Consider the following 19,955-nt stretch of genomic DNA (forward strand, 5'->3'; position numbering starts at 1 on the left):
TGATTATCTCGCATGTGAATCATGAATATTCTAAGCAAAACTCTTGAAAATATATTAACATAATTATTCTAAATTGTGGGAATCTAGGGAACCAATTTTGTTATGTATTCACACCTAATCACAATATATGAAAACAAAAAATCAAAGAAAAGAAAACTACAAAGAATGGGACAAGTACATATTGCACCTGTGATGTCTATATCAATCTGATATTCTAAAGATAACACAGGGTTCCCAATCATTTTGCAGAACAAAATTACCCAACTTTTCCACATTTTCCAGGTATTTTTAAATAACTTTCCAGACTACTCTATAATGATAATGTTATATCTTCAACTTTGCATGTATAATCAAACAAATGAAATTTACTCAAAATTATTCTTGAAAATAGATTTAAAAAATACAAAATACAAGATATTACCAAAAAAGAAATCAGTTGCAGGAGGAAAATCCTGGCAAACAGAATGATTAATAATTTCCCTGACTTTTCCAGGTTGTACAAACTCTCTGACTAGTAAAATACCTAACTACATTTACCCCTTAAGTGTGGAATTTGTTGAACAAGTTGCTACTGGAAAATGTAGGTTTTTCGTCAAATTCAGTATACGCCCTCCGTATTGTGCTGCTGTAGTGCGGAAGACGTATATATACACTTTATGTTTGTTTAAACCATATTCGATTTACTGTGGCGTATATAGTCACACAGACGTTTGGTGAGGTAGTTCTAAGCTGTAGTAGAAAGAAAAAATAGTAGCAAGTGAGGAAAAAGACTAAAAAGAAGAAGATGAAAAGAAAGAAGAGAGAAATTAGTTTTGTCTTCTACTTTTTCCTCTCTTGCTACTATTTTTTCTTTCTACTACAGCTAGAACTCTCACCAAACGTCTGTGTGTGACTATATACGTCACAGTAAATCAAATATAGCTGAAACAAACAAAGCCTATACATACGCCTTCTGCACTACAGCAGCACAATGTGGAGGGCGTTTATATACGCCATCCCCACTTAAGGGGTTAAAACTAAGACAATACACAGAATGCTAATTTTCTGGTTCTTACTTTGTCACATTTAGCTATTAAGAGCAAATACATTTATTAACTATAAGCACATTGAATGACAATTTACCTCTGTATTCAGCCATGGATTGGCTGCAATTACATCTGACCATTTGGTATTTTCTGTTACAACAGCAAACTGGCACTTCACAGCTTGTGTTGCTGCCAAATTTCGGTTGATTATGTCCTTCCCTGTTGCCTCACGAATTGCTTTCGCAGACATGGTTCTCTCTCACAATTTACAACCTGAAAAAATAAAAAAAAAAACATGCCAATGAAGTAATATAAATATCAGAGAATATTTATAGATTACTACAGGTTCTCTAATAAGGGTAAAGTCTTAGATGACACTAGTTCAACAATGAATTGTGGGAAGGAATGGAATATCATGAATAGATCCCAAAGAATGTTTACTTCTGAAAAAGGTTAATGTTATCCAATATCTCGTCTTTTGAAGAGGAGGTAGAAGTGGGGCACTTCCCCCCCTGGCTTCCGATTAACTTGCTCCATGTCCATCCACAGATATCATTAATGGCTTACATATATTATTATTTCAAAAAGTATAATGAAGCACTTTTAGGAAAACTGACTTGACAAAATACAATTATGTGCACTGGCTGGAATGATGTCACTAAGCTAGATTACAATAATTCACCTAGGCTATATTATCCATGTACCCAGTGGTGTGTCCAGTATTTTCTAAAGGAAAGGATTACGTATACTTTTTCTTGGTAGTCAGCTCTCATTTTGTCACATTTTTCTACCTTTGACTTTTTCTTTAATACTGGGCCAAAGATGAGGATTATAACCCACACACACCCTCTTGGGCATGCCACTGCATGTACATACATATATGTTACACTTTTATTAATAGTGCATTACAGTAATTAAACTATATCATATGTGTTGGCAATAGCCAGTGATCTCAATTATAATTTTACAATGTTACTTACAAAGAATTTTAAAATTTACACATATGAACAAACTGTCATTAGGATACAAATTTAGAAAATCAATTCAAGTTATTAATAATGTGGAAGTAAAAATTCGTTGTTCTCACATGTGAAATTTGCCTTGCATTCCTGTAAATCTGAATAGCACATGATATATGATAAAATAAACTAAATTCTGCTTGCTGTATTATTTGGATGTGAAACTTTGATCCTTACATTAAAAAAAGAACATAAATTACGAGTATTTGAAAATAAAATCCTTAGAAAAATATTTGGATCTAAAAGAGCTGAGGAGCCAGGCGAGTGGAGAAGGTTATATAATTTAGAACTGCATAAGTTGTATTTATGTCCAGATATTATTAGAATCATTAAATCAAGAAGACTTAGGCAGGCAGGCCATATGCATGAATGGGAGAGGAAAGAAGAGTTTACAGGATTCTTGTTGGGAAGCCTGATGGTAAGAGACCTGTCAGAAGGCCAAGACGAAGATGGAGGGATAACATTGAGATGGAGCTAAAGGAAATCGGTAAGGATGGGAAAAAATGGATTGATCTTACCCAGGATAGGGACAGATGGGAGGCTTGTGTTGCTGCAGCCATAAACCTTTGCATTTAAGAAGGCTACAGAGTTAGTTAGTTAGCACATGATACAGTATATCTCTTAAAACAAATTTCAAACATGAAACACATTACATTTTGGTGTGCACATGTGGTGTAGTAGTGAAGAAACCTAGCAGAAAAATTAGGCTCGACCAGGATTCAAATCCATGCCCTTCACATATCATGTTATTTCTCTACAAAAAAAATTCACATGCGTTCAACAGCAGAAGTGAACAATGAAGCAGAGTAGAAATGACTCACTGGTAGGCTTGAGTCCTGGTTGAGCCTGAACTTCTTGCTAGGTTTCTATGGTGAAAGCCTTGATAGAAGCCAAGACTGCACGGGGGCATAGAGCACACATGACGACAGAACAACACATAAATCTTTGAGCATAAACCCTGACCGTGAGTCCAAGTGCCACAAGCATACAACAATGCCATTACAATGCCATTTGCACAGTATACTTATAAGGAAGGGAGGCAAGCTGCTTATTATGTTATCTTCTCTTGAAATTAGTAGCTTTGAATCCTTGCATCAGTGGTTGGTTACGTATGCACTGCAGGGTCAACAGGAAGTCTAGTCCCTTTATTGCCATATAAATTAGAGAAATAATTCTCTGCTATGAAAATGACTGATACATCTGGAATATATGTTGCAAATTGCTTTATTTGCTCTTTTCTTCCTCTCTTTTCATGCAGTTCAGTTACAATATCATTTTGCATGAATTTGAGTAACTTGTAAGGAGAGAAGAATGTAATGATACTTTTATGTTCACTCTGTTCAGCATATATCATTATCCAAGTGTGCATATTTGGCATTCCACAAGCACATCACGATCCAAGTCTTCAAGCAAGATACAATAAAGAAAGGTTTGTTAACACTAGGATCTGATACCCGCTAGAACAGCGGAAAGAGGTCATTTTGACCCCTCATGAGAAATGCATTTAAAATTCTAATTATTTTAGAATGGGAACATATTTTTAATTTACATTATTTTCTGTGCTTTATGTATCATAATCAAAGTGTTTAGGTGGTTTGTGATACATATTGATTACAAATAAAAATTATGATCATCAACAACTGAACACCTCAGAATACACAACATTTCACCATGAGAAACTGCTACTTGATGCAACATGTTCAGACGTCCTTCCCGGTCCAAGAAGACTACATACATGGCGACATATAAACTGTGACAAGTGGGAACATGCTACACAGAATTAAATTATGTTTTGTAGACTTCAATACACCATCTTAAAAATGAAAAATAATAATAATAATAATAATAATTGAAAAGCCACACAATTTCGAGGAATAATAAGAAAACCGGAATAGTTATTAAAGAAAGGGTGAAAGTAGGGGGTCATTTTGACCCCTCCTGCCATTCTAGTGTTAAAGCAGGGGAGTTCTTGATAGCAATAGGTTAAATCAAGGATATGCTTGTTCAGTCAGTCCATGAAGTTCATGTTTACCACCTTCCTTCAATCTTGAAATCTTTTCCTCAAGATGAAACTCTTACACTGTTTGCCATGACTTAACTTTTACTGGGATTAGTAAGCAGTTCTCAGTAAGATACAATTATTTCCAAACACTGGTAGTCCTAAATGCTTTGAACACCTAGCTAACAGTATTCAAAAGTTAGTTTTTTATTTTTATTATTATTATTATTATTATTATTATTATTATAGAACAAACTGGGGATTGCTGTGGTAATCATGAAGTAGTAATCAGTTACATTCATAAAACAAGTTGGGGCTGCACTATGTCTGGTGCATGATCACTGCATAAAACGTATATATCACATTCTATGTGACTTTTTTTGAGGGGAGACGAAAATTTAAATATAGCAAATCTGAAGGTGAGGTCTGATCACTACTCTGCTCTTCAGGTAAGATGGACCCTGTGTAGACAATGTATTGGAAATATTAACTATACGTGGAGATGTATCACCAGTATCCTGTATTGGTAATATTAGTACTTTAAAAATAATAAAGGGAGAGTGGTATCTGAAGGGGAATGAGGGGAATTCCCATATGTCCCTCCATCCCTCTCTCTCTACACACACACACACACACACATACACACATATGCTATTCCAGTGCTGCTAGAATTTCTCCCCACTAGAAATTTCTCAAATATCTCACAGGGCAAATGAGAAGAAAAGTTTCAGTTAGAGTTTAAATGAAAGTTCCAGACTTGCCTCCCAAGTCTCATACTTCGATTATTTACTTATTCTCATCCAAACACAAACTTATGTCACTACAGTGCACTGAGATTATAAGTCTATACAAATTCTTCTGCCAATGATAGCCAATTTCTCTATTACTAATATCAATACAAATATTTTGTATGAAAACAAAACAAAACAAACAAGTGGGAACAAAAACAAAAAATAATGATTTTAGGTTTGATAAAAGACCTATATTTTATAGTAACATCAGAAATCTCACAGGGTAACTGATCCAAATGCCAATTCTAAGACTGGCAGTGGTGCGAGCATAGACGTGAACAAATAAACACACATGAAAAAGCCTGCTGAAGATCACGTGTCAGTGTTGCCACAAGCAAATTAAAAATTTTCCACTTTGAGGCATCTACATGTACTCTTGAAGCACATCAGTTCTAACGCCACGTCAACGTCAGTAAGAATAAGTCAATGGAGACGTTAAAACGCCCGCCAACTGACCATTACCCAGGTCGATTGAAGAAAACGCGGCATCGGAGCTACTGCATTTTAAGCGCTCATCTAGATGAGCTCTAAGGTTCAAATTCTGGGAAGTCGCACAACTGAAGAATTCCCACCCACCCTTCTTGCCTCTCATGTAGTCATGTATTCGGAAACGTACAATCAACGGCAAAAGTTGAAGGCGAATAGTTCATCACCATTTTCATTTAATCTGTTTTCTGCAATGTGATGATAATGAATTGAAATAAAAACGCCAATAATCAGATGACATTGCTTGCATCAACATAATTACATTCCTTAAAACAATATAGGATGTACAATAAAAAATAATGAAAAAGTGAAGGGCAATTTACCTATTATTATTTTTGCCGATGAATGTACGTGCATCTACAACGAGTAACACTGTTAAGCCTTGTTTCCATGTTAATAAAACATTAAAATGCTGACCAAGGCAAAATTTATAGTATAAAAAGATACACTAAAAATGTAACGTTTCCACCCTCTAACAGAGGCTTCATCAGACGAAGTGTCACAATAAATTGATGAAAGATACAACCATCATCTTATATATACGCTCCCAGTACAGGGTCCATACACAAAACAGGAAGGCGAATTCCAGCAATCTTTCCATGCACTGGTAGGCATTGCGCTAGGATGTGTGGATGCTGCAGGAGGGTCCTACTTTGAATGATCCAAGGTAACTAACTTTCTATGAAGACATGTTTATTTTTTACAGCACCAGTCTTGATTTCAAATTGCCGCACTGTGTACTTCAAGTGTTACTGTTAAACAAAAAAAAAGGAAGTATATTGTATGTGTTTACTTCATACCTAATAAGGACATCAAATTGACGGTAATCCCCTGGCTTAAATTGATACACGATTTTGCAATATACTTATGTTATGCAACAGAAACTTTAATTCCTGTCAACAATAAATCCAACTCTTTTTAACACAAACAGCCACGCACCCAGTGGAGGCACATAGTGATTCGGATCCAACATTAAACTGTAGGTCCAGTCCTGATTAGCCTTTCTGTGCATAAAGTGGACTTAAAACAACAAATAGCCACGCTTATGTAATCTGAAATAAGGTTTTGCCCCCCCCCCCCCTTTCATGGGATGGTATATTGCATACTTGCACCTACGTGGTTGATTCAACTAGGACGCATGTGGGAAATTACAGAACAAAGCATATTTCGATGTGTGCTAAACGAAATCCACGAAATTTGCTTCTAGAGTTCAACACTAGTAATATTTGTTTTCGATCGCAGCATAATCTGCTTAGTTATTTGCTCTCCATGCCATCAAGAGGTTAAAGTTCTAGGAGATGTTCGCAGAATCATTTAACACTCGCATCACGTACAGTCACGGACACTGCCGGCTTGTAACGATTCCATTGAAAGTCAATGTATTCATTCCAAGCCGGCACTGTCCGTGACTGTACATTACGTCACACCCAAATAAAAGAAGGGCCAAACACAACTAGAACTAACCTTTTCTTTTTCACACACCGTTCCTTTTGCAGGTTTGGAGTTGTAACAGCAATGAATTGGGTTATTTAACGTTGCCTATTTTACCCTCAGGTTAACAGAAATTGCGAGGATGAATGAACGATAATCGTGGAATGCTCGCGTGGAATCACTGATTTTCGCAGTATTATGTGCAGCTAGGGTAAAAGTGCGTTTGTTGTGGAATTATGAAGAAAAAAACACCTCTCATTCCTATAATTCGTAACCCTTTTGGGCAGACATGCCAGGTAATGGTAAAAATGAAATGACAATACACAAGGCATGACTGTTTTTCAGGAGACTTGAACAACGGCAAGACACTTTTGACTGCACAGTCACGGACACTTCTGCTTTGCAACAACCCCCATTGACTTTCAATAGGACCATTACAACCCAGAAGTGTCCGTGACTGTACAGTCGTGCACTAGTAATTTCAATTGGTTGATTCAGATGCAGATGGAGAAACTTTTAGTTCTTGTAAGTTTCCACTCGTTTCTTTACGCTATTTATATTTCATGACTGGAGTATATACGACAATTAAAAAAAAGTGCTACGTATTGAAACAATACGTTATAGCGTCGAAAGAATATCCCACCAATAGACTTCACTTGGAAATTCCCAAGGTCGAGTTAAAGTAGCGTTGGTAGAGACACGTCAGCATGGGAACCTCCATGAATCTTCCGCAAATATACCTATTCTATTTTTGTCAAAGCATGGCTATTCAGCCACTTCTGGTTGATTCGAACGGTGAGAATGATATGAGAATATGAATGGACGTCCATAAATAATACCCATACCGGGATTTGAACCGGGAACTACGGCGAGATAGAACGGATATAGAGTCGGCCTGGAAATACGCCTGAGAGCGAGCACCTTATATTTATTTCCCTTCGATAAAAAAATATAAAAACCAAAACTATTCTATGGTGGCAAGGTAGCGTCAATACGTTGCAAAGGTACAAGGTTTACTCCATTTCATCCACTGCCATGGACGTGATCCCAAGATTTAAAAAAAAATGGAGCAGTGAAGAGGCATTCGAATAGCACAGTGGCAGGCACGTATCTAGAAATATGTTTCGGGGGGGGGGGGGGGGTCCGTACCAAGTGTCTCAGGAATAATAATAATGTTTAAATTAAAATAATTATAAATCAAATTAATACTAATTACAATACATAAATTAATATTATTTTATTATTACACGGATAGGTAAAAAGACTGTATAACAATATAGATATAAAAAGGTAAAAGGTAAAGTGCTCCCCTGTGCATAGCACCACGCCATGAAGACGTATAGGGGGTGTGGGGGTAACGCCCCACACTTTCTTGATCCGGTCGTGAGTGGGGGTGATGTGATCACCGTCAGGGTTTCGACGCGTGGTGGGCGTGTGGTGGGCGCCGGGATCCAACGTTAGAAAAGTTCCCACATTTGAACCGGTCGGGGATCGAACCGGGGACCTTGAGCATGGTAGTCAGACGCGTTACCGACTGAGCCACCGCGGCCACAATAATATAGATATAGCAGCACATATTCATTACGTAGCTTACCTGTAGTTAAGATCGGAATAATTTACATAAAAACAAGTGCCCTGGCAATGAATTATTGTCAAATAGATAAATAATTGAATATTTATCGAATAGCAAAAATGATGTTACATGTAGTTGGAGAAAAGTAAGTTTCTGATTAATATCTTACGCATATTATTTTGAGTAGTAGTGTACATAAATCTTATTTGTAATGTCATTCAAAGCCGTATGATCCTAATATAATCCTTGCCTTCTAAAAAGTTCAGAGGAAATTATACAACAAATGCTAAACGAGTATATTTTCATTATTTAATTTTCGTACCTAATAAGTCTTCGATTATGCAACCAATGCTAATATTTTAATTACTTAATTTTAGTACTTGGTAAGTCTTTCGGAGGGTTCGGACCCCTGAACCCCCCTGTCCTTCAAAGCCGTATGATCCCAATGTAATTCTTGTCTTCCAGTAAGTTCAGAGGAAATTATACAACAAATGCTAAACGAGTATATTTTCATTATTTAATTTTCGTACCTAATAAGTCTTTCGGGTGGGGAGGGGATCCGGACCCCCTAAATACGTCCTTTCCGTTGTTCAAAGCCGTACTATCCCAATATAATTCTTGTCTTCCAATAAGTTCAGAGGAAATTATGCAACAAATGCTAAACGAGTAATTTTCATTATTTAATTTTCGTACCTAATAAGTCTTTCGGGTAGGATGGGGGGGCCCTCCGGACACCCGAAATACGTCCTCCGTGTTCTTCAAAGCCGTATGATACCAATTAAATCCTTGTCTTACAATAAGTTCAGAGGAAATTATATAACAACGGCTAAACGAATAAATTTTTCATTATTTAATTTTAATACTTGATAAATCTTTCGGAGGGGCGAACCCCCTGGACCCCCTAAATACGTCCTTGGACAGTGGCATTGGGAACAAATAGTCGCAGGCCGTGTGCGAATTAATTATGCCGGGCATTTCCAACCCGCAATAGTTTTGTCCCCCGCAGAAGAATTTGTTTTTATCCCCCCTCAAAGAAAATGGTTCATTGATCGATTGGTTTGCTTTATTTTACTTAGCTTTTTGTGCCACTTTTGACTAATTTGCAAAGCTGGGGATGAGTGATGATATGATGAAATTGATGAATGGACACTCACAAACATCCATGCCCAGGCCGGGATTCAAAGAAAATGGAACTGAAAGCATAAATTATATATAGGTAATTTCTTGACTATGGAACCAACGGCACTGAAAAATTATTCGGGAACAGTTATTTAACCTTTAAAACAATTGTATGTATTATACTTCTCGTTCAAAGTTCAATTTTTAAATAGCCCATTGTTGACTTGTTCGTATCGTCGTCGGGTGCAGAAGTTTTAGAAAAAGCTTCCAGACTAGCACCTTTCCTCTGCCCATTGTTACAAAACTATGAAAATCTGAAGCAATGGCAAGTACAGTTAATTTCGTCAGCTTTTTTCGCCGCACATCGTCATTGAGTTGAACGGGCAATATAAATTTTTCGTTTTTCTTTCTCAGTATTACTAGTTGAATATAGCTCTTTTTGTGTACGAGTTCGGGTTTTCTTAGAATGTAAATATACTAAACGTGGTATATATTAGGAATACCGGAAGCATCTCCGATTACTTTAAAATTCGGTATATTCACTAATTTTGGCCTCGTAATCACGAATCTGCAGTTAAAAATTGGCGGTCACGTCTACAAATTGCCAAATAAGCTTGTCAATTACTGCTATGCAATAACATGGAAAAGCATGTGAGAAAATGGCGTCTTGCGTAAAGTTGAAAAATATGTTTACCCCACGAACCATTAACGTAAGGTTAGGTTAGGCGAGCATAATAAAAATTTATGGTGATCGTAAACATAGTTTTGAAACGCTAATCATTGCAAAAATAGTTGTTTTCTTCATAAAGCAATGGTGTTTACTCTGTTCACAGAACCAACTTTTTCGACTTATTTCGCAATTTCTAGATGTGACCGTCAATTTTTAACTGCAGATTCGTGATTACGAGGTCAAAATTAGTGACTATACCGAATTTGCAAGCAATTGAAGATACTTCCGGTATTCTGTATTTGCTCCCTAAATGTTTCTAAATTACGTGTAAAATTTATCATAAGATATAAGATTTAATGTTCTAGATGAGAACCACTGTTGTAAGGTACTTTCAACTGCAAGGCAATCGTTTAGTTCACCAATTGGTAACATGTACAAATTTTCATAACAAGAAAAGAAAACTGCCCCCCCCCCCCCCCCCCGGAATGAAATCACGAATAAAGCAAAAAACTTCCTTCGCACACTGGTCATAGGTGATAATAGAGAGTACAACACAAGTGCAATTCTTTGGTCGCGGAAGTTGTTGCCTTGCGGATGACGCCGACCTGGAATACGGAATTTACGCTATGAAATGAATCGGATGCAAAATGTTTGATGAAGATTTTTTTTAAAAAAAAACTTTTCCTCATTATTATTATGCAACTGGATACCGGCGGACTTCCTGCACAGAAGTTGTTCTCAAACAGGTTCCGCTAAGAGTCGCGTAAAGAAATATATAGTGTCGCCGAAACTTTCTACTTTCTTCAGCATATCAGTTTCTCCTCTCGTTGACCAAGGCCTTGCAATGAACCTGAGTCAGCAAATAGTTTCTTCCGATCCCGGCTTCGTTTCTGTCGATAACAAGAAACCATCACACGTTAAGTTCCCGATCAGGGTGCAGATTGGTGGGAAATGGGGGGGGGGGGAGAAGCAGACAGAGAAACACAAATACATATATGTGTATATAATGTCATTAAATATATATGTAAATTATTAAATAATCAAAATATACAATATATTATATCGACTGCCCTTCATTTAAAATTCGATCTCAAATTGAAGATTTTAATGCACATGGATGCTATGAATGAACAATGATTTGCGTGACTAAGGGAGGGAGGGGCAAAAATTAAGAGACATTAAGAAGATAATACGTAGTTAATACATACGTGTAAAATTAACTTCTAATGCTATTATGCGTCTTATTAATATATATATATATATATATATATATATATATACACACACACACACACACACACACACACACTTTGCAGTAGCTAACGAAAGGCGATGAGAAATGGAGAACAAATAACAAGTCGGGCAATTTATATTCGACTCCCAAAATAATTGTTTAGACAAGTTAGATAATGGAAATAGAATCAGGTCCGGACTGGGTCTGCCAAGAGGGCGGTGGCAATCTTCCTCACAGGGCGACTGATTTTGAGAAGTTGGCGGGGGGGGGGGGGGGGCGGCGGAATGAGTGTTTCCGGAAGTGCACTGAGAAGGCCCTGAATAGAATGCAAAATTTCTGTAATCCATTCCCGTTCCGAGAATATAGGTAATGAATTTACATTTTATTTGTACATTACTTCGAAAAGTAATTCTTGCCTTGTGATGACAGTAGTGTGTGGAGGATGGTTAGAAACTAGGGCTGAACCTATACCGATGTATCGGTATGGGAAAGTATCGGTTGGAATTTTTTCCCCGATACTTTTCCGGCATTTTGGTCTTTCAGAGGCTCCTCAAAAATGCCTGTCAACACTTTCGCGGAGTCTAATTATCCTGGAAATTATGCAAAATTAAAAGTTTCTCCTTATTTTGCACAAGTTTTGGGTGAAGAAACTTAAATTTTTGATGACATGACATGTTATTCTAATGTAATTTTTGTATATTTTAAAGCACAAATCTTGATCAATTGATGCATATAATTTGAGTGGAATAGTTACATACCATTGTTAATGAATACGTCACTGACGTGTTCAATTGGCAGAGATATTCCAAATAAAAGAGGTATACTACATGGAATAACAAAGGATGGATAGAAAAAGTGAGAGAATAAATATTGGCCTGCTTGACTGGATAGGGAGGGAAAGTAAATATGTCAAACCGTATGGAGAGAGTTCACAACGGGACAGTCGTTGGAATCCAGAACCTGTGAAGACAGAAAAGGTTGTCTTGCCAGATCGGGTAAAATAAAAAAACAACAAAAAACGCAAAGATGCATTACAATTGCTGGTTCAACTCGACGCTGTGAATTGGTATGAAAAATGCAACGGGGAACAACTGATTAAATAATAACAATCCATGTATTACGGGATTTGAATCCAGGACTCCCTGGATCAAGGTGCATATTCTTGCAACGGGGCGGACGACTATCGGTACCACGGTGTTAAGACTGCTACTCACTGCCGTACATTAAAACGTGAACATCATTTTTTATGCATTCGCACCAAATCACTGCAATTATCCCACAACTTTCCGAAACTTCGATCCGAATACGTTTCACACCATCCACACGCGACGACACGAACCACACAGCACAAAAATTTCTCAACAATGACGTGCACAAAATTAATTTCCAGAAGGCACGTCCGTACCGTTGGATAGGTCGAGACTCGGTTACTATACCTGAAACGCAAGTTCCGATTAATAATTATGGGCCTCCACTTCCTGAATGAAATCCACACAATGCAAATCAGCGTGACCTTCGCGGGAGGTCAGTCAATCACCTGCGTAACTGTTCGGTGCGGGAACCGACGAGGAAGTAAGCGGAAACCACGGCACTCGGTCAGCGTTTATAGGCGCAGAACCTGCTCTCGCGATAGCCACTGCTAACGTGACACTGATCTCACTCGAAGCACGACTGCGACGAGAGCCCCGTCACGGCGCGCGCACTCGCAAGCCACGATATCTCGAATTGACGGAGACATGAGTCGAGCACACGCTGATTCCGCCTCAGGTTGTGCAAGCGAGCACGGCCGCGAAATCCTTCGGGTTTAGTGTCAAGCGATAAGTACGGTTAAAGTGGAAGCATATGGGGCTTTAGAGAACGTATCCGTTGCATAACAAGATCTTAAAAATCACGCCACAGGGTGGGGGGTCGACGATATAAATTTTAATTTTGTATTTCATCAGATATGAAAATAGATTACGAACTCACGAAATAGATCAAACAAGTAGAAAAAATAGCTCCTTATGACTTTGGTTATGTATTGGAGAAGGTGTACCATTCTCACGTGGCTTTTCCATTGCAATCCGGCCAGCGAAAAGAACTAATACCTGGGAATAAATGGAGAAAATCATTGGTGTATACAGTCGTGGAAAGAAATACTTCCCCCATATGGTTATTGGTGTTAAGGCTCTATGGGGGAAGTATTTTTTTCCATGACTGTACACACACGCGCGCAATAAAAATGAGACGCTTATCCTGAACTACTCGTGGCATTGTGTGTGTTGCCTAAGCACGTCTTCAATGGAAAGTTCGCACATTCCCATCTGTTTCGGAAATCTCTGGGGCAAGCGAACGAAAACAAGTCTCAGCGACTCGAGAGGGTCTCGACCAATGACAGCGTGAGAGATAAAAGGATTGCAGCTACAAGCCGTTTGCAGCAGCGCATACACTGCTTTTCTCCGCCACCTTGCTTTCTTCCCTTCTCTTCACTTATGAGCGGTCTTGCACCGCAGATTCCAGAGATAGTGTGTAGCCAACAAATACAGCGCGTTCGTTTTAGCTCTGGGCCGAGAGAGTGCGTGAACAACTTTGAATAAATAACTCTTATAACTACTCTAGATCTCAGATTTTATGTTCTAAAAAGTGTGCTTTTATGTTCCTAAAATAGGCTCTAAAATAGGTTCTAAAAACCTTAAATTAGGCTACAAAAATCATGAAATCGGTTGCAAAAAGACTTAATTTGGTACAAAATTCCTGAAAAATACTGAATAGATACAATCGTTAAAAACAAAATTTCACAAGAACCAAATATTAATTTTCTAAACAAATTTTCATTTCTTTATATCATTTTCAAAATTATCTACAAATATTATAATACTGCACTTGTGCTGTTAGAAAAAGTTACTTGTTGATATGAAAAATGAATTACGTATGTATAATTTGCTGCAAAATATCCGAGTGGCTACTCACTTGGAATTCCTTGAATTCCGGGAGATACACGTGAATTATTGGCTCTGGAAATTATTGATGAATTTTGGCAAAACATGAAAAAGGTACAAGCGGATGTTTTCTCTATTCCAATTTTTTCTCCGTGGACATGAAAAATTGCAACTTTTATTAATCCAAATCACATTAAATTAATACATGTTTATAAATGCCCTGAGGCAAGTTTCTCTCAGTTTAGCTTTTATTATTTTTTTTACTTTTTTTTAGGAAGAAAAAGAAAGCTTCATGGGAAATAAAACAAAATTTTCTGAATCCGTTTACTTTGTTAGTGCCTTTTCCAGAACAATCTATCTGACAGACGAAAGATTATTACAAAATAATATATCTTGAAGTTGATTAGGTAAATATTTTGATTCATTGGAATCATACAAATCCTTTATATTGTTAATATTTTGGTGTGTAGAAGGGAGGGTGAGAGTCGGTAATATGTAAGGTTGGAATAGAGAAAACATCTGCTTGTATCCTTGAATTTTTGGAAAGTTCACCTTGAAAACCAGGAATTATACTTGAATTTTATCATGGTCCTAGTGAGCACCATAAATCTTTTTGCGTTATCCACACTCAAACTCCACCTTTTGTCTGTGAGGATCATTTCATGTGCTCAAAATTATCTTTCAAAAGAAACATAGTCAGTAGTGCAAATTTGAATGCTGAAACATTACTTCGCGAGACGTGAATGCCAAAAAGAACCAAACTGACACGAGAGTGAGCAAGGCCACACAGATCAGAAGTTTGCACTTGGAACTGTGTAGGCAGTAGAGACGTTGGGTGCCAAAACTGAGAATGGGGAGGAGGGGGGGCAGTTTACTTTACCTTAGTAGGCAAGGCTTAGCATTAAGAGTCTATAGTGCAGGGGTAAAAGGTAGGGGGGAACTGTCCGCTTTCGCTGCCACTGTCTGCAGGTAACAGTGAAGTCAGACATTTTTTGTTTTGTTTAAAGCTTTGATAAAAAAACATCATATACTTGGAGGGAGGGAAATCGACAGAAAACATGTTTCAGACACGCCAGTCATTGAATTATTTCGCCACCAAACCTAGTAAATACCTCCGTGTGATATAAAAATCCTGTAAAACCTAAAAAAATATAAAAACCTAAAAAAAGGTTTAATTTAGGCACATAAACCTAAAATAGGTTCTAACAAGCAAAAAAGGTTATTTTACGCGCTATAAAACTTCGTCAGTTGTTTCTTTTTTTAATGAAACGCTGACATAACTTGTTATTTCTTATTTACCTGCAAAGGAAACAATAGGTTAAAAACCTAAAATTCGAGGTCCACTTATAACACAGGTTAGTACTCGATATGCAATATAAATATCATTGTCTACATGCTAAAGATATGTGCGTAAATAAGCGAGACGTTGCGAGACGAAAATGCGCCACGTCAGGCGCTATCTCGGCCCAGAGCCAAAACGAACGCACTGTACAACGCCATGCAGGGAAGAGAGTATTTCAGGATCTGCATGTGTCGTTTCCCCCCCTGATATTTGCATACCCAGGTATTAGTTCTGTAGCTGATGGAAAAGTCAGAACTGATTCGTATGGGCACCTTAGCCTGTTAGTATACCCTACCAGGGTAAGGACAATTTGGGTGACATCGCTATATAAATGGTTGCGATTTTGTCGGAGGGGACGTTTTAAAAAAGTGGCCACATTTCAACCCTTCACATACAGAAGCGTACATATTGGTGTTTCTCAACTGGCGGGGCCTGGTATCAATTACACCGGGCCACGAGAGGTTCACCTAAAATTTGTCATTTAGTTTGAGCAGCAATTTTCATTGACAAATCTGTCGTACAAATATTCTGATTAATATATGAAGGGCCAGAGGGAAAAACGATGAATGTCGATTTTTCGCCCATTTTGAGATCGCAGCGCCATCTGATAGTTCAGAAGCTGTACTATAAGAATGAGAACGGCCTTGGTTGGGAAACGATGAGAAGTGCCCGAAAAACGCATTATTGTTTTGGCATATATTAACGTACTTATGGAAAGAAATACTTTGTTTTTAATTTCCTGGCAAATCGTCTCGAATGAACATTCATCGTTTTTCCCCCTGGCCCTTCATATTTTTTTCGGTGTTCAAAATGCAACATGTCAAATGATTGATTGAGGTTATTTGTTTTGGCTAATCGCGACGATGAGGATGAGTGATATTATATAATTGTTGAATGGACATTCATACAGAACACCCATGCCGGGATTCGAATCTGGAACCCCTGGGGTCGTGCACGCTATGTCACGAAGGTAAGCAACATGCCATTGGAAATCAGCACTTAACTAATTAGTTGTAATGACGTTGGCCTGACGAAACTATTTTGAACAAGGTTAGACATAATTCTAATATTATAATAATAATAATAATAATAATAATAATAATGGGGTGGCAAACGCAGGTAAAAAAAAAAACCCTCTACAACGCTTGCGGATAATATAAAAACCAGCCACATATGGGACATGTACGTACACTTTATTTCTGAGCGCATAAACTTATTTAAAGCGCTTTTGGTCAGTCGAGCGGAATTCATTTGGCTTATTTCACTACCGAGAAATAGTTTATCGTAATGGGCTCTCGAAGGGATCTCTGCAGACTCTAGGGATTATGCTCGACACAAAAATATCCAAGGACTGTCTCGAACCATTCCCATTTGCCATGTCCGCAAATCAGCTTATAAGGAGGGGGCAGGGGAAGGAGTAACTAATTGGCTTCTAGAGCTACGTGTATTTGTAATTTCAATTCGCGACTCTAGCCTCCGCATCATTACTATGTGATTAACCTACATGTACATAATAGGAATAAGATAGCCACGTAACAAACACTGCGTTTCATAAACTTTTTCTGTTCTGAGAAAATTATATAAGAAGCTTTATCTTATTCTGAGGAAGCATTTTACTTTTTAGCTTTTGAGGAAGATATAAATAGCAGAAAGTTAATCAAGTTTTCTGAAAATCCATGATAATGTTACTGGTTATATAACAAAAACAAATGTACAATTTTTAAAGTTATCGCACGTGGTCGCAGTAATGGCCACTCTGGTCCATGCTGCCAATGATCAATGATCAGTGAAATTACAGGCATCACGAATGATTTCGCTTAGTTATTTTGGCGCATTCAGTGATTTATGTTGGTTTTGTAAAATCCACATAATCTTGTATGCCTCCATAAAAAAGTTCAATGGTATTTACTCTGGTGCAAGTAGGACGTATTCAGTGTAACTGAATACTCTTCACAAAATTAATCTCGTCAACTAACTTTCATCAAGGAGAAGTAAAGTTTAAGTCCTGATTCGAACGTTAGTTCGGTTTCTTCGACACAGCTCGAGAGAAAGCCGACCGCTGGTTTCGGGCCAGCACATGATTTTCTGAGAAGCGCTGTTCTTACTTTTACCTGCAGTGTTTAGGCAACCATTCATTCACTATGACGTTATACTTTCAAGATATTCACATTGTTTTTTTTCTTCTTTTTATTAATTTATTTATTTTTAATTTATTAAATAGCACAACACAATAACAAAACCTAGCAAAAATAACAGCAATCTCACGTTCAGAAATCATTAAAGAAACTCCACGTGGACTTGACAAGTACTGTCAGCTCCTAAAACAGACGCTATTGGTGGGAAAGCTTTGAGGAGAGGATTTACTGGGCTCCACGTCGACTTGACATGTTGTTGTCAGAGGGCAACTGATCTTCCGGAACTTTCTTGGAAGTGGCATTCGAATCAGGACTTCACCTTTACTACATCTCACTGGAAATGAAAATCTTCATCTCCAAACTTGTCTGTTACATGGAATGACCGATTCGTGCGACTTGCCTCAAAATTCGATGAACGTTCAATTTCTGTGGCAAGAGCCACTTGTCCGACTGTGGTGGAGAATCGCGTGTGTTTCTAGTAGATTATTTTCTCTCTTGTGGAGGTCGTATACGTCCTCTGTCTCCCAGTCACATTGATGTCACGCTGAATTGATTCATTGTTTGATTGACTGACTGATTTTTATGTAATGGGCACATCAGCACATATGCTATTTTTGCTCCTCACGCAACACGGGGATAAGCTCCTTAACTCAAAACAAAATTGAAGACAAGCCTCCAATAGAAAATAAAATATGTTAAAAACTTCTTTACTTCATTTTTAAAACTTATCCATTCATCCAATACTTAATAAGAACTAAAATATACTGTCTCTGAAAAAATTATCCTTACCTAAGTTAAAAGCTGAGGCTGTAAAGAGGCACTCAGCAGTTACCGTTGTGCTCTACGTGGAAGTGAGGTTCATTTTTGGGTGCCTAACTTAGGTCGGCCCTTACACCCCCATGTCACATTGGAATCACGAAACGAACTCGTTTCACAGCCACTGTTTCAAATAAGTTAGCTCTTGTCGGGACTCAAACCCACAACCTTCGGAGGCGAAATCATGAGTATAACATTCGATCCCTGATTTCTACATCGTATAGTATTGCCATTTTGCATTACCGTAATATCAATGTAATCATACCAAAGAAGCAATTTTCCCGTATAAAACGTGTCTTCAGATTACTGGTTATTTACACTTTAATGACGTTGCTTGTTTCACAAATATTTTTTTTCTTCAGAGCAGGTTAAAGGCGATTTCTGTTCTTCAAGAGCTGTTGCTCAAGAAGCAGATAATCAGCATTATGCTTTCGTGTGAATATTTCATGTTAAAGTTCTCCCTGCGAATATCTTGGAACATATCGAAGAACAAACCCCCTAAAAATTGTGATGATACAGGATCTCTATCAAAACAAAAAATCGAAAATCCTTGACGTTTTCATGACCTTTTCTTTTTTCGTTTTCCTTAACCTTTATTTATTCGACCCCTACTTACGTAAAGTTGGAAATTAACAATTAAGAAAATACCAAAAGGCTAGATAAGATGAAAACAGAAGCTGTACTTAACAAGAGTAGACTTGCTTTATCTATTAATGGATCCTGGACTGCATTTGGTAGATTAACGAGGCTCTGGCGTCTGGACTCTCAGCCAGTATAATCGTATGTTGGTCTCGTGTTGTCGTCCCTATATATTTGTGATAGCAAACATTCTTGACCAGAAGTATAATTTCTTGACTTTCTTGGCTGGTAGACACCCTGCAATGTTGCAAATGTGCAGGGAATATCTTTACATGGTCCTCTATTTTCTGCTGCATCTACGTATGTCTAGAGAGCAGGGTTGGCCCGGGTGGGCCCAGCCCAGTTTTTTTTGCTCAGAAAAACCCACCAAAAAAACACTCAAAATGTTTTTTTTTTTTTTTTCAGAAAATGTTGTAAATTATTGCTTTAAATAATTGTGAGGTTCTAGAATTGTCAACGGTTTGAGAAAACTTGCAAAATAAAGGCTTAGCCAAGCTTATAATACTCAAAATAATTAATGTGGTACAAGTCACAGTGGGTTTTTCGGAATTTTTCTGAAATCATGCTAGAAATAGACTTTTAACAGAAATAATAAACATATATCCAAGAAACAAAAACCGAAAGGGTCTGAAATATTTAGATAAAACATTGAACGAAAAAAGCTTATAATTTTGAAATGTGGTAGCATTTTAGATATCAGTCACTACCGTATGTGAACATGCCACATAGTGTCACCTGTGATGATAAACTTTTACAAT

At 37.6% G+C, this 19,955-nt stretch overlaps 1 protein-coding gene across 2 annotated transcripts in view; it reads right to left on the reverse strand.

Moving 5' to 3' along the window:
* The window catches only part of ATPCL (ATP-citrate synthase), a 163,887-nt gene that overhangs the window by 62,580 nt on the left and 81,352 nt on the right, over window positions 1-19,955 (reverse strand). The window contains exons 1-2 of one of the 2 annotated variants that reach the window (XM_083136055.1): window positions 12,784-13,005; window positions 1,123-1,298 (exon numbers count right to left, since the gene is read on the reverse strand). In XM_083136055.1, the coding sequence (XP_082992181.1) occupies window positions 1,123-1,275 (153 nt within the window). In that variant the 5' untranslated portion in view covers window positions 1,276-1,298; window positions 12,784-13,005. Of the gene's footprint in view, window positions 1-1,122; window positions 1,299-12,783; window positions 13,006-19,955 lie in introns of those variants that run through there. The other variant, XM_083136053.1, reaches the window with a different exon arrangement.

The sequence above is a fragment of the Lepisma saccharinum genome, chromosome 14 (genome assembly GCF_977018435.1).
Source record: "Lepisma saccharinum chromosome 14, izLepSacc3.1, whole genome shotgun sequence".
Lineage (NCBI taxonomy): Eukaryota > Metazoa > Arthropoda > Insecta > Zygentoma > Lepismatidae > Lepisma > Lepisma saccharinum.